The 13,725-nt window shown below is 44.0% G+C and overlaps 1 protein-coding gene across 1 annotated transcript; it reads right to left on the bottom strand.

Moving 5' to 3' along the window:
- Positions 1-4,329: 4,329 nt before the first annotated feature.
- LOC139561898 (mesothelin-like protein) lies at positions 4,330-5,321 on the bottom strand. Its single transcript, XM_071379341.1, has 5 exons — positions 5,255-5,321; positions 4,954-5,147; positions 4,686-4,841; positions 4,427-4,560; positions 4,330-4,336 (listed from the first exon to the last, which is right to left on the bottom strand). Exons 1-5 carry the CDS (start codon positions 5,319-5,321, stop codon positions 4,330-4,332), a joined length of 558 nt encoding a protein of 185 aa, XP_071235442.1.
- Between the last annotated feature and the right edge of the window lie 8,404 nt (positions 5,322-13,725).

Below are 13,725 nucleotides of genomic sequence, written 5' to 3'. Positions count from 1 at the left end.
CCAAGCTGCTTGCCTATTGTCCTGTAGCCCATCCCAGCCTTGTGCAGGTCTACAATTCTATCCCTGATGTCCTTACACAGCTCTCTGGTCTTGGCCATTGTGGAGAGGTTGGAATCTGTTTGATTGTGTGTGGACAGGTGTCTTTTATACAGGTAACGAGTTCAAACAGGTGCAGTTAATACAGGTAATGAGTGGAGAACAGGAGTGCTTCTTAAAGAAAAACGAACAGGTCTGTGAGAGCCGGAATTCTTACTGGTTGGTAGGTGATCAAATACTTATGTCATGCAATAAAATGCAAATTAATTATTTAAAAATCATACAATGTGATTTTCTGGATTTTTGTTTTAGATTCCGTCTCTCACAGTTGAAGTGTACCTATGATAAAAATTACAGACCTCTACATGCTTTGTAAGTAGGAAAACCTGCAAAATCGGCAGTGTATCAAATACTTGTTCTCCCCACTGTATATGCAGTCAGTTTGAATAGTGATGTGCACAATGTTGGTGGTGGGGTTAGAGGTAAGACTGGTCGATATTGTGATTGTACATTTTCATAGGATCTATATGTAATCAAACTGCAACATGACTACCTGTTAATACAGTCTTATTGTGATGGCTACTGGTAAGTAATCAAGCTCATCGTACAAACTGCCCTACGTAGATCCACTTGCTGTCTTAGGCTTAAATGCCTTTAGGTTGAATGAATGAGTGGTTATGCTGCGGAAGAAGTCTTATTTCAGGATGTTTTAATTTAAATCCAGGCACCTTTGAGCATTCCCAATTCCATGGATTCACAAGGGTGTCACTGATTGTATAGACGCTATTTATTTTCATTCATCACATACAATTGTGTGCTTCTGTAGAATTCACTTAATGGCACTTTTTCAATGTGTATGCATGACATAAGCACAAATAAATGAGATCATTTTACCACCAAATGAGATCATTGTTCATTCTTTAATTTAAATTCTTTGTCTTTTGTTTGAGTTTGTGCTTTCTTGCCCGGACTAGCTTTTTTCCCATCATAACCCTCTTCCAGCACTTCTGATATGTTTAGTGTATTATATGCATATATTATAAACTGGGTGGTTCGAGCACTGAATGCTGATTGGCTGAGAGTATACTAAGCGTATGACAAAACAGCTCTTAGCCATGGTATATTGGCCATATACCACACCCCCTCGTGCCTTATTGCTTAATTATAGCCTATCATAAACAGTGTTAGTGCATTATATGCATATATTATAACCTTTCTATTATAAACGTGATGGGCACGTACTTCTAGGCTATGATCCATTACCTTTGGCAATGAAATATCAGGCAGGCCAGAAACCACTCAAAACCAGTAACAATATTTACATTTTGCTAAAAATAAATGAAAACAAACAGGCATTGATAGCAACATACTGCTTATGCTTCTTTCTACGTGAGCGTTTGCTGAAGGTCTTCCACCTCCAACTTCCACATTTTTCTGTGAATCGCAGCACGTTCAGAGAGGTCTGCCATCTTTACCGCGCGCAGGACAGGTTCTGGAGAGAGGGCCTGGATCATCCCCATCACCATGACATAGTTACCTGTGTAAAATCAGGGGGTAACAAATCAAGGGTTTTGTTAAATGTTGTACATATTTTAGCTGCAACTAGAAGGAAAATAAAAGTGCATCTCACCCTGAAGTAGGCATGGGTTGCCCTTAGGAATGTTGTTGACGCCATTGACAACGAATGTCCCTGTCTCGTCCAAAAGAAGCACCGTGTTATGATCCGACCGAACTTCCAGTATTGTGCCTTGCATCCAAACCACAGAGACTACGAGTGCAGTGTTTTTCCATTGTCCCAGTCTTTTTATATTAAATTCGAGCTTGCCATTCAATCGGCTATGTTTTCCCTCTCGGAGTTGGCTGGAAAGAACTTTGATAGGAGGACTTTTCTTCTTTTCGCCTGAAATTTGTCCAGAGTCCATGCCATCTGCGAGTGAAAACTTTCAAACGAGTTAGTTATAAAAAATATTTCGTGTGACCTTTGACGTAATTGTGACCAATTTCCGGGATGTTGATTTCAACATTTGTCTTTTGTGTATTGTTTATATATAGACTTGTGTTCCCCCATGTACTTGTTATATCGATTTGTCGTTAATAATAAAAATACAATAAAATATTTGAACATTTCAAAATAAAAGCACACGTGGTGCTAACAGAGGATATTATCAAAGATTATAAACTGGGTGGTTTGAGCCCTGAATTCTGATTGGCTGAAAGCCATGGTATATCAGAATGTATACCACTGGTATGACAAAACATTTAGTTCTACTGCTCTAATTACATTGGTAACCAGTTTATAATAGCAAAAAGGCTCCTCCGGGGTTTGTGATATATGGCCAATATAGGACACAGCCCTTAGCCGTGGTACATTTGCAATATACCACACCTCTTCGTGCATTTTTTCTTATTTATACATGACAATGGGAGTTGTTTTTCACAAAGCGACACGGAGGGCTGTCTAGCTCCCGCCTATCCTTACTTTGGATTGGTGGATACATTTCCATGAGGATTGTTGACGTAAACTGCCTGTATTCATTGGAGAGAGACTGTGCTACTAGCCTCATACAATGAATATGCATAGCTATCTCGAGATAACTCCTATATAAAGTGTTTTTTTCTCAAAGTTTCCGGGATGTCACGTGTCCTACTTATATCAGTACACTCGTAACAATTTAAGAAAGTTATATTCAACCAAATAAACCTCAAATAGAAAATAATACAGCCACCTGCTGCAGGGAGAAAGATTTTCCGCCGAGTTGGGCCTCTTTTTCTCTGGTATTTTCACTTGCTGATGATGGGCATAGGGAACACACGTTTTGTCGTACCCATTTGATTTCTTTGATCCTGATTGACCCATGCAGTTTCTTAGGCCTATCACTATTGTGAACCATCAACCAAACAAAGTAAAACCATGGTCCGTAAATAATAATGACATTGACGAGCAAATATAAAACAAGAAAATCAAATTGGACACTTTTTCATTTTAATTGAAAAGTCACATCTTTCTCCCTTTCTTTGAGAAAAGCATTTCTGGCAGGTTAAAGTGTCTCTTCTTAGTAAAACACACAACAGAACACCCTCATATTAATGTGCATTTCTTTCCCATTCCCAACATACAAAATGAAATAAACAAAAATGATATATAAAAAATAATAATAATTAAGTAGTTGATAAATAACCTACAGTAGTTATATTAATATTAATGATTAACCAATAGAAAATACAATTGTAGCAATGGAGTTGATAAAACACTATATATTATATATTCCCAAACACATTCCTATACATTATAAGTATAATTATGTTTACGGTACATTACAGATAACTAATTTCCCTCATTGAAAGCTAATTATTTGTACACGTTCTAATGGAATCACATTTTAAAATGGATTTAGCACTGGCGAAGCATGCGAACCATTAATGCAACATTTGACACCTTACCGGAAGTTGTATTGATGATGGTGGTGGCAGTATTTGTTGTCATGGGGGTGGTGTTTGAATCCACCCTTCCTCCAGTCAGACTGATACCCAGCTTGTCAAGCTCGGACTGTAACTGCTTTGAGACCCAGTTCTGCACTACAGTGTTATTCTCAAAGGTTTTCAGGTCATTTAGGTTGGAGCCGAGGAGTCCAGACACTTCACGCACACTAAGAGCCTATTTAGAGGCAGAGAATTACAGAAAAAAATGGTAGATGACAATGAATATGAGTCACTGCCATCACAGGTCATTGATGAATGGTATGGTTACGGGAATGAGCACATACCTGGACAACAGCTGAATCCAAACCAATAAAAGTGTCGATGTCTATGCTAATATTGACCCTAGACAGACTCCGTATGTAGGTGATACTGGCACCTCCTAAAAAAGGGCAACGAACATGGTGAGAATGAGGACTGGGGTGGCACAAGTGTTCTCTAATGTCACAGCCCGAGTGAACTAAATCTTTTAAATCACATTTATTACAGGACATCCAAGAAACCATGTATGTATGCAGAAAAGGGAGCCCTTACCCAGGTATCTCTGAATGAGCTGGTAGGATGTTAGCTGATCTGCAGTGGCGCGGATTTGGACGAAGTTGATAGGAAAGGCGTTCTCAGCTACTGCAAAGAAGGCCTTCTTATGTCCTGAGGAACAGTTAGTGATTTCCAGAGCATCTGCATCTCTGTTGTGTTCCATTTCTGTTCTGTTGTGCACAAGAAAAACACTAACTATGAACACGCAAACAAAAAAAAGCATATGAAAATGTTCCGACATCATTTAAGGGGCATTTAGGCCTCGATACTCTGTTGAGGTCAACCACTGCAAGAGCACAACAAAGATACATGTGAAGTGGAGTGACTCAACCACAAGGTGTCTCTCTCACACAGCAAGATCTGTTGATGATCTTACCAGAGACTGTCATTTCTGATGCCTTGCAACACACTGAGGTCCAGTGCGCACAGGTTAGGCCCTCCAATTGAATTCAGTTCAGAGGCACCAAGCAAATTGCCAGCACTTAAGAACTTGGTGACAATAACTTTGGCCTGAAATGGAAAAAGGAAGATGAAAGATACATTTAAATGCACACCTTTTAGAAGCAAAATGTTTATCATGTTGTTTTTTTAACACCATTTAAAGACATTGTTGGTGTAAAGTTAAATATCCCTACTTTGTCGGAGTCCCATTCTCCATTGCCATTGTCCATCAGTGCTGCTAGTGTGTCCACTGTAGTGATGTTCCACTTGTTAATCTGCTCCATGGAAGCCACGCGAGACACCGACCGAAGCACCTGAACCTGCTGGTCTGAGAGACCTTTGGGGTACGCCTAGTGGACAAGACCACACCATAAAGACCTGTTACTGAATGACCACCTCTTGGCAACCTGTGAGTTTGAAATCTGTTGTGATTTCCTGTTTTGTGTCAGTAAAGTTTTATACCTGGTGTAGCTTCTCCAAAATGACATTTTGCATGTCATCATCATCTACCTTCTCAGTCAGGGTGGCCAGATTGTCCATTACTACTTGAGCGCTCAGACAGTGGTTGAACGTGGTGGTGTCATACCCAAAGGGGAACGCGTCATTGCTTATGGTCACTTGAGTAATGTTTCCAAGGGAATCTGGACATGCATTTACTAAATAGACAAGTATTGAAAAGAAATGTGATCATTCATGTCATAAAGGAGCCTCCACTATTAAAACCACAGAACAGCTATATTGACCTGATATTATTTAAACCTACCAGTGCTTCGTTTGGATCTCAAAGACATGGTGCATTCTTTGAACAGGTTCTTCAGTTTCCTCTTCATTGTCTTGTTTGTACGTAGGTTTTTCATGAATTTCTTCAGGAACTTGCTTTTATTCTGCTGTTTCAGTCAAAAGAGAACATATTAAGAAATAAGAAACGCATATAAGGTAAATGAGAGCTTTTCAAATTGAGATAGGTAACAATCTCAAATGATGTCACTCAAATGATGTTATTCAAAAGATAAGGGAGCTAGCTTCCTGCCATCCGGGGCCTATATACTAGGTGGTGTCAGACGAAGGCCCAAAAAATTGTCAAAGACTCCAGTCACCCAAGTCATAGACTGTTCTTTCTGCTACCGCACGGCAAGCGGTACCAGAGAGCCAAGTCTAGGTCCAAAAGGCTCCTTACCAGTTTCTACCCCCAAGTCATAAGACAGCTGAACAATTAATAAAATGGCCACCCTGACAACACTGCTGCTACTTGCTGTTTATTATCTATGCATAGTCACTTTAACCCTACCTACATGTACAAATGACCTTGACTAACCTGACCCCAGCACATTGAATCGGTAGCGGTACCCAATGTATATTCATTATTGTTATTTGTGTTACTTTTTATTTTTAGTTATTTAGTCAATATTTTATTAACTCTATTTTCTTAAAACTGCATTATTGGTTAAGGGCTTGTAAGTAAGCATTTCACGGTAAGGTCTACACTTGTTGTATTCTAGGGAGTTTTTCCTAGCCAGCGTGCTTCTACACCTGCATTGCTTGCTGTTTGGGGTTTTAGGCTGGGTTTCTGTACAGCACCGTGTGATATCAGCTGATGTAAGAAGGGCTTTAAAAATAAATGTGATTAATTGATTTGATATTCGGCGCATGTTACAAACACAATTTGATTTGAATACAACATATTGTCAAAGTGCTATGCAATTGTCATGTATAGTATACCGCGCTGATGTGTTTCCAGAAGTTCTCTGTTAAGTACAGTGGAAGAATGTCAAGCTGCTCTAGAGTTTTTTCAGTCCATGTGCTTGAGTTTCTGAACAGATAAGAATAAAGACAGACTTATTAATAAGAAAAAATCTATAGACAAAAATGCATTCATTTGAAATCAGCACAGCTCCGATATCAGCAATGTGACATACCCATATGTGGTGTTGCCACTGCAGATAACAGTCTCCATAGCTTTAATCTGCTGATCTGAGAAGTCATTGCAGTTCTTTAGTTTCTCCAGGATGTAAGAGTCAGAGCTCTGAATGTAGTTCTCATCCAGAGTACATGCCATGTTGCCCAGGACCTCGAGATTATCTCGACTGAGCTGTGTCCCTTTGATGTTCTGGAATAAATCAAATGTCATCCTAATCATTGCTTTTAAACATTCAGTCAGAAACTTGTGTCTTTCGTCTTGAATACATAACTCACCAGGCACTTTTTGGCATTGTTCAGTAGATCAACCTTTCTTCCATCCAACGTGCTGGACAGGACGGAGAAGTCTGCTCTTCCTGTTTCAATGAAGTATGATCTGCAGTCGGTCTGTTGTATGTTGGTGTAGCTGGAGAAAGATACAAACAGTTTACATTGTCTTTATGGTTCCATTTATAAGGCATTTTCATTTGGTTATGTCAGCGTAATAAACTAACAGTAAATAGTTAATCTGAAATTAGATACCGTCATTTACAATGCATTTTACAATGTCAGTGACATGACCAACTTACCTGTAATACAGCAACATATCTGATGGATAGTTGTCAAAATCTTGAGGACTTTCACCTTTGATGTTGTTCCACATGCAAGTTAGCTGTAAAACAAAATGTTACTTTCTCATATGTCTGTAAAATAAGCTCCTTGAAAACAGAGAAACATATTCAATATATATTCAGTTACTGGGTTTCCAGTAACTATTGTCATTCTGGTGCTGAGAGAATACATGCTTGGATTCATGTAGCCATGAAAAAGACATTAAAGCAGTTATAATTCATACAGGCACATTAACAATGTAATCTGGAGGCCTGGCTACCGGTTTTGATTGAGTAGGGCCCTTTAGTTTATGTAGAAAAAGTAGTATTTTTAATATTCACCTGTGTCTCCTTGAGAACCACCTTTCTTCGACCGGCCCTACGTCTGCAAGCTCTGATGAGAGGTTTAATTTTTTGTTTTGGTGAAAGTCTGGACACGAGAGCAAGTGAATCCTTGAAGCACGTACTCAGAACGGCTACAAAGAAATCAATGCAGTACATTCATTAGAGTTAATACAGGAACTATAAATGTATTTTTTAACCAATTTTTGTTCAAGTACATAATAAAAATGTATCCCCATGTGAAAATGATACATGTATGATTTCTGCTCAGCTATTGGTCAGGACCAACATTCTCTAAACACTGTTACACTTACTCATCAGGCTCATCCAATCCATTTGCTACTGTATCAAAGAACAGCACAGCCTATAAATTAAACAGAGAGAAACAGAGGTGCAGACACATTTATAGACGTATAATACACATGTTCACCACTGTATAATCGTGTAAATGTTGAAGGTCTACATGGCTTTTGAATACTACAAACCCCCCAATACCTGCTGAGGTTTCCATTTTTTCTTGATGATGTTCAGCAGTGAGTGTTTGATTTCCAGTTGTTGGGAAATTCAGTAGATTCCTGGGAATTTCGGTTGCCATTTCATCTGGGACATTGACTATCAGTTCTGTTGGTTTCATGTCAACTGTGATGATCTGAATAAGTAATACAAAAACATGTCAACATTTAAAAATTAATACTGTTATTATGATTGATTACTCTAGATTTTTTTATAACACATTTAAATGAGGCATGTAGAAATATTGGGAGGGAAACTCATAACGCCTACTTCACATCAGTTAGTCTAGCTACTGTTAGCTAGCCAAGTACATACCTTATTAACATAGATCTGTTGCACAATTGTTGGAGCAGTCAGCATGTTGGTAACAAATTTTGGGTTGGAGGATGTTGTTAGAACCTGCTGCGCGGGTATTGCGGTGAGTGTTTGGGTAGGAAGACCTCTCACTAAAGAGCCGAGGTTTATTAGACTGTCTGTATTGTTTATCTGAAGAAAGAGAACATTAATTATGAAATATCCTCTACATTGGAAGTAGAGAGGATGGAATGGTTGTCACGATCGTGTTGACGTGAAAGAGAGGACCAAGGCGCAACATGACTTGAATACATCTTCTTTAATTATAACGACGAAGAATGAACACGTAACACTTAACACACTAACCAAACAACAAACGATCGTGAAACCTAAAACGCAAGTGCACACACAAACTACTTACGTCGACATATACATATACAATGACACACAAACAGCTAAAGCCTATGGCAGCCTTAAATATGGTTCCCAATTAGAGACAACAGAAACCAGCTGTCTCTAATTGAGAACCCATTCAGGCCACCATAGACTTTCCTAGAAAACTACACACACCCATAGACACAGCTAGATACATACACTCAACACAAACCCATACACTACAACCAACACCCCGCTCTACCATATAATACCCCAAAATACACACATAACCCATGTCACACCCTGACCTAACTAAAATAATAAATAAAACAAATAATACTAAGGCCAGGGCGTGACATAACCCCCCCCCTTAAGGTGCGAACTCCGGGCGCACCAGCACATAGTCTAGGGGAGGGTCTGGGTGGGCTTCCTTCCACGGCGGCGGCTCCGGCACTGGTCGTGGTCCCCACCCCACCATAGTCATAAGGGGCAGCACCGGGATAAGGGGCAGCACCGGGATAAGGGGCAGCACCGGGATAAGGGGCAGCACCGGGATAAGGGACTCTGGCAGGTCCTGGCTGAGGGACTCTGGCAGGTCCTGGCTGAGGGACTCTGGCAGGTCCTGGCTGAGGGACTCTGGCAGGTCCTGGCTGAGGGACTCTGGCAGGTCCTGGCTGAGGGACTCTGGCAGGTCCTGGCTGAGGGACTCTGGCAGGTCCTGGCTGAGGGACTCTGGCAGGTCCTGGCTGAGGGACTCTGGCAGGTCCTGGCTGAGGGACTCTGGCAGGTCCTGGCTGAGGGACTCTGGCAGGTCCTGGCTGAGGGACTCTGGCAGGTCCTGGCTGAGGGACTCTGGCAGGTCCTGGCTGAGGGGCTCTGGCAGGTCCTGGCTGAGGGGCTCTGGCAGGTCCTGGCTGAGGGGCTCTGGCAGGTCCTGGCTGAGGGGCTCTGGCAGGTCCTGGCTGGACGGCTCTGGCAGGTCCTGGCTGGACGGCTCTGGCAGGTCCTGGCTGGACGGCTCTGGCTGATCCGGTCTGGCGGAAGGCTCTGGCTGATCCGGTCTGGCGGAAGGCTCTGGCTGATCCGGTCTGGCGGAAGGCTCTGGCTGATCCGGTCTGGCGGAAGGCTCTGGCTGATCCGGTCTGGCGGAAGGCTCTGGCTGATCCGGTCTGGCGGAAGGCTCTGGCTGATCCGGTCTGGCGGAAGGCTCTGGCTGATCCGGTCTGGCGGAAGGCTCTGGCTGATCCGGTCTGGCGGAAGGCTCTGGCTGATCCGGTCTGGCGGAAGGCTCTGGCTGATCCGGTCTGGCGGAAGGCTCTGGCTGACCCGGTCTGGCGGAAGGCTCTGGCTGATCCGGTCTGGCGGAAGGCTCTGGCTGATCCGGTCTGGCGGAAGGCTCTGGCTGATCCGGTCTGGCGGAAGGCTCTGGCTGATCCGGTCTGGCGGAAGGCTCTGTAGGCTCTTGGCAGACGGGCGGCTTTGCAGGCTCATGGCAGACGGGCAGCTTTGCAGGCTCATGGCAGACGGGCAGTTCAGGCGCCGTTGGGCAGACGGGCAGTTCAGGCGCCGCTGGGCAGACGGGCAGTTCAGGCGCCGCTGGGCAGACGGGCAGTTCAGGCGCCGCTGGGCAGACGGGCAGTTCAGGCGCCGCTGGGCAGACAGATGGCTCCGACGGCGCTGGGCAGACAGATGGCTCCGACGGCGCTGGGCAGACAGATGGCTCCGACGGCGCTGGGCAGACAGATGGCTCCGACGGCGCTGGGCAGACAGATGGCTCCGACGGCGCTGGGCAGACAGATGGCTCCGACGGCGCTGGGCAGACAGATGGCTCAGACGGCGCTGGGCAGACAGGCAGTGCAGAAGGCGTTGGGCAGACGGCCGACTCTGCCCTGCTGAGGCGCACAGTAGGCCTGGTGCGTGGTATAGGCACTGGCTGCGCTGGAGAGGAGGAAAGCTCTGACAGCGCTGGACAGGTGGGAGCAGCTGGAGAGAGAACCCGGAGAGACAGCCTGGTGCGGGGGGCTGCCACCGGTGGACTGGTACTTGGAGGTGGCACCGGGTATACCGGACCGTGAAGGAGGACACGTGCTCTTGAGCACCGAGCCTGCCCAACCTTACCAGGTTGAATGGTGCCCGTAGCCCTGCCAGTGCGGCGAGGTGGAATAGCCCGCACTGGGCTATGCTGGCGAACCGGGGACACCATTCGTAAGGCTGGTGCCATGTATGCCGGCCCGAGGAGACGTACTGGAGACCAGATACGTTGGGCCGGCTTCATGACATCTGGCTCGATGCCCAACCTAGCCCTCCCAGTGCGGCAAGGTGGAATAGCCCGCACTGGGCTAAGCACGCGTACTGGGGACACCGTGCGCTTTACCGCATAACACGGTGTCTGACCAGTACGACGCTCTCTCACTCCACGGTAAGCACGGGGAGTTGGCTCAGGTATCCTACCCGGCTTTGCCACACTCCTCGTGTGTCCCCCCCCCAAGAAATTTTTGGGTCTGACTCTCGGGCTCCCAACCGCGTCGCCGCGCTGCCTCCTCATACCAGCGCCTCTCTGCCTTCGCTGCCTCCAGCTCCGCCTTGGGATGGCGATATTCCCCTGGCTGAGCCCAGGGTCCTTTACCGTCCAGGATCTCCTCCCAAGTCCATTTCTCCTTGCGCTGCTCCTGTTGCCGCTGGTCATGTTGCTTGGTCGTAGATTGGTGGGTCATTCTGTCACGATCGTGTTGACGTGAAAGAGAGGACCAAGGCGCAACATGACTTGAATACATCTTCTTTAATTATAACGACGAAGAATGAACACGTAACACTTAACACATTAACCAAACAACAAACGATCGTGAAACCTAAACCGCAAGTGCACACACAAACTACTTACGTCGACATATACATATACAATGACCCACAAACAGCTAAAGCCTATGGCAGCCTTAAATATGGTTCCCAATTAGAGACAACAGAAACCAGCTGTCTCTAATTGAGAACCCATTCAGGCCACCATAGACTTTCCTAGAAAACTACACACACCCATAGACACAGCTAGATACATACACTCAACACAAACCCATACACTACAACCAACACCCCGCTCTACCATATAATACCCCAAAATACACACATAACCCATGTCACACCCTGACCTAACTAAAATAATAAATAAAACAAATAATACTAAGGCCAGGGCGTGACAATGGTTTAAAGCATGAATCATGGTTGTGAATGATGCTCACAACCAATAGGCCACTAGCAATAAACCTATTAAAAAGTGAATCACCTGGAAGTTTTGGGTGATGAGAATCTGTATGATGGACAAGGACTGTCCCAAGTTTCATCCAGAAACACTGCTCAGAGTACTCAGGGATTGTACTCAGGGTACTCAGGGTAAGCAGGAGGCGTTGAGTGTGTCAGAGGACTGGAGCAGGTTTCTGTTGAGGAACTTCAGGTAGTTCCTCAGTCTGTTGTCAAACCAGCGGTCAACCTCAGCCTTGTCATCAGTGGCCAGAGCCAAAGGCCAGACGCAGGGCAGGACTGGACGCTTCACATCATCCGGAAGATTCTCCTACAGACAGATAATGATCAAAGTCAAAGGACTGAGAGAATGCACCATTTAACAGAGGTTTTTCTTTCAGTAAATCCTAAGAAAGGGATACTCAGTGAGTGCTTGAAAATGGTGACCACAAATCAGCAGTGTGTGTCCTTACAGTTTCCAAGAACTCTGGAGTATTTTTGTAGTTTTGGAAGATTGTGCAGAGCTTAGTCTTGTTGTCCACCACCTCTGGCTTCCTGAGGAAGGTGCCGAGCTCTGAGGGATGCATGGTGTTGAGCAGCTGGAAACACAGATAGCATAGGATACACAGTGACTCTAGGCCAGAACACACTTTCCAAAAGTTGAAGTGTAGCTGAAACAAGTTCAATGTACTGTACCTCAGATTCCCGCTGTGGTGGAATAAGGGAGAGGAAGTTGGTCAACTTTGGGAATGTAAAGATGAGGAAGGATTGTCTCAGGAACATGAAGAAGCTGTTGTTCCTATAGCAACGTAGTGGAGTTGATTCTGCGAACAATGAGATACTGTAAATTAACTCGTTCCTCATTTGGTCCAGCATTAAGCCCAAAACTGCAGCCCTCAGACCATGGTATATAAAACCCATTATTCTATATTATCATGCATTTAGGGAGAATTATAGAGAGAAGGATCATGAGAAGTAAAGTGAGATACTACTACTGTTACTGGTAACTTGTACTTTGTTGAGGAAAGATGTACTTGCTACGATTGTAATATGTTGTTGTATCACCCAGCTGTCTGGAAAGATTCCCCTATTTTAAATGTTAGATAATTTTTCTGCATCTCTTGAACTTTGTTTATTCATTTCCGGGGTCATTTCATGTTTCATGTGCATCTGAGCTATTGCTGTTCAAGCAGGCAAACATACAGCTGGTATGATGAGTTTTGCATGATATGATGACATAAAAAAGTACATAATATTCCTTAGAAATATAGTGAAGTAAAAGTAAAGTACAGTTACCCCAAAAAACAACTTAAGTAGTACTTTCAAGTATTTTTACTTAAAACTTCTTATGGCTGCAGGGGCAGTATTGAGTAGCCTGGATGAAAGGTGCACAGAGGTGCCCAGAGTAAACGGCCTGCTCCTCAGTCATAGTTGCTAATATATGCATATTATTATTAGTATTGGATAGAAAACACTCTGAAGTTTCTAAAACTGTTTGAATTATGTCTGTGAGTATAACAGAACTCATATGGCAGGCCAATACCTGAGAAAAAATCCAAACAGGAAGTGGAAATTCTGAGGCTGGTCGATTTTCAACCAAGATCCTATTGAAATCACAGCGAGATATGGATGAGTTTTCACTTCCTACGGCTTCCACTAGATGTCAACAGTCTGTAGAACCTTGTCTGATGCCTCTACTGTGAAGGGGGGCCGAATGAGAGGGGAATTAGTCAGGTCTGCCATGACCTGACCATGCTTTCACCATGCACGTTCACATGAGAGGGAGCTCTGTTCCATCGCTCATCTGAAGTCAATGTAATTCTCCGGTTGGAACGTTATTCAAGATTTATGTTAAAAACATTCTAAAGATTGATTCAATACATCGTTTGACATGTTTCTACGGACTGTTACGGAACTTTTGGACATTTCGCCAGGTTTTAGTGAACGCGCTTCCCTGACGTTGGATTTGTTT

Source organism: Salvelinus alpinus, chromosome 1 (genome assembly GCF_045679555.1).
Source record: "Salvelinus alpinus chromosome 1, SLU_Salpinus.1, whole genome shotgun sequence".
NCBI lineage: Eukaryota > Metazoa > Chordata > Actinopteri > Salmoniformes > Salmonidae > Salvelinus > Salvelinus alpinus.
The sequence above is the reverse complement of the archived record's forward strand: the minus strand, read 5'-3'. Positions and strand labels throughout refer to the sequence as shown.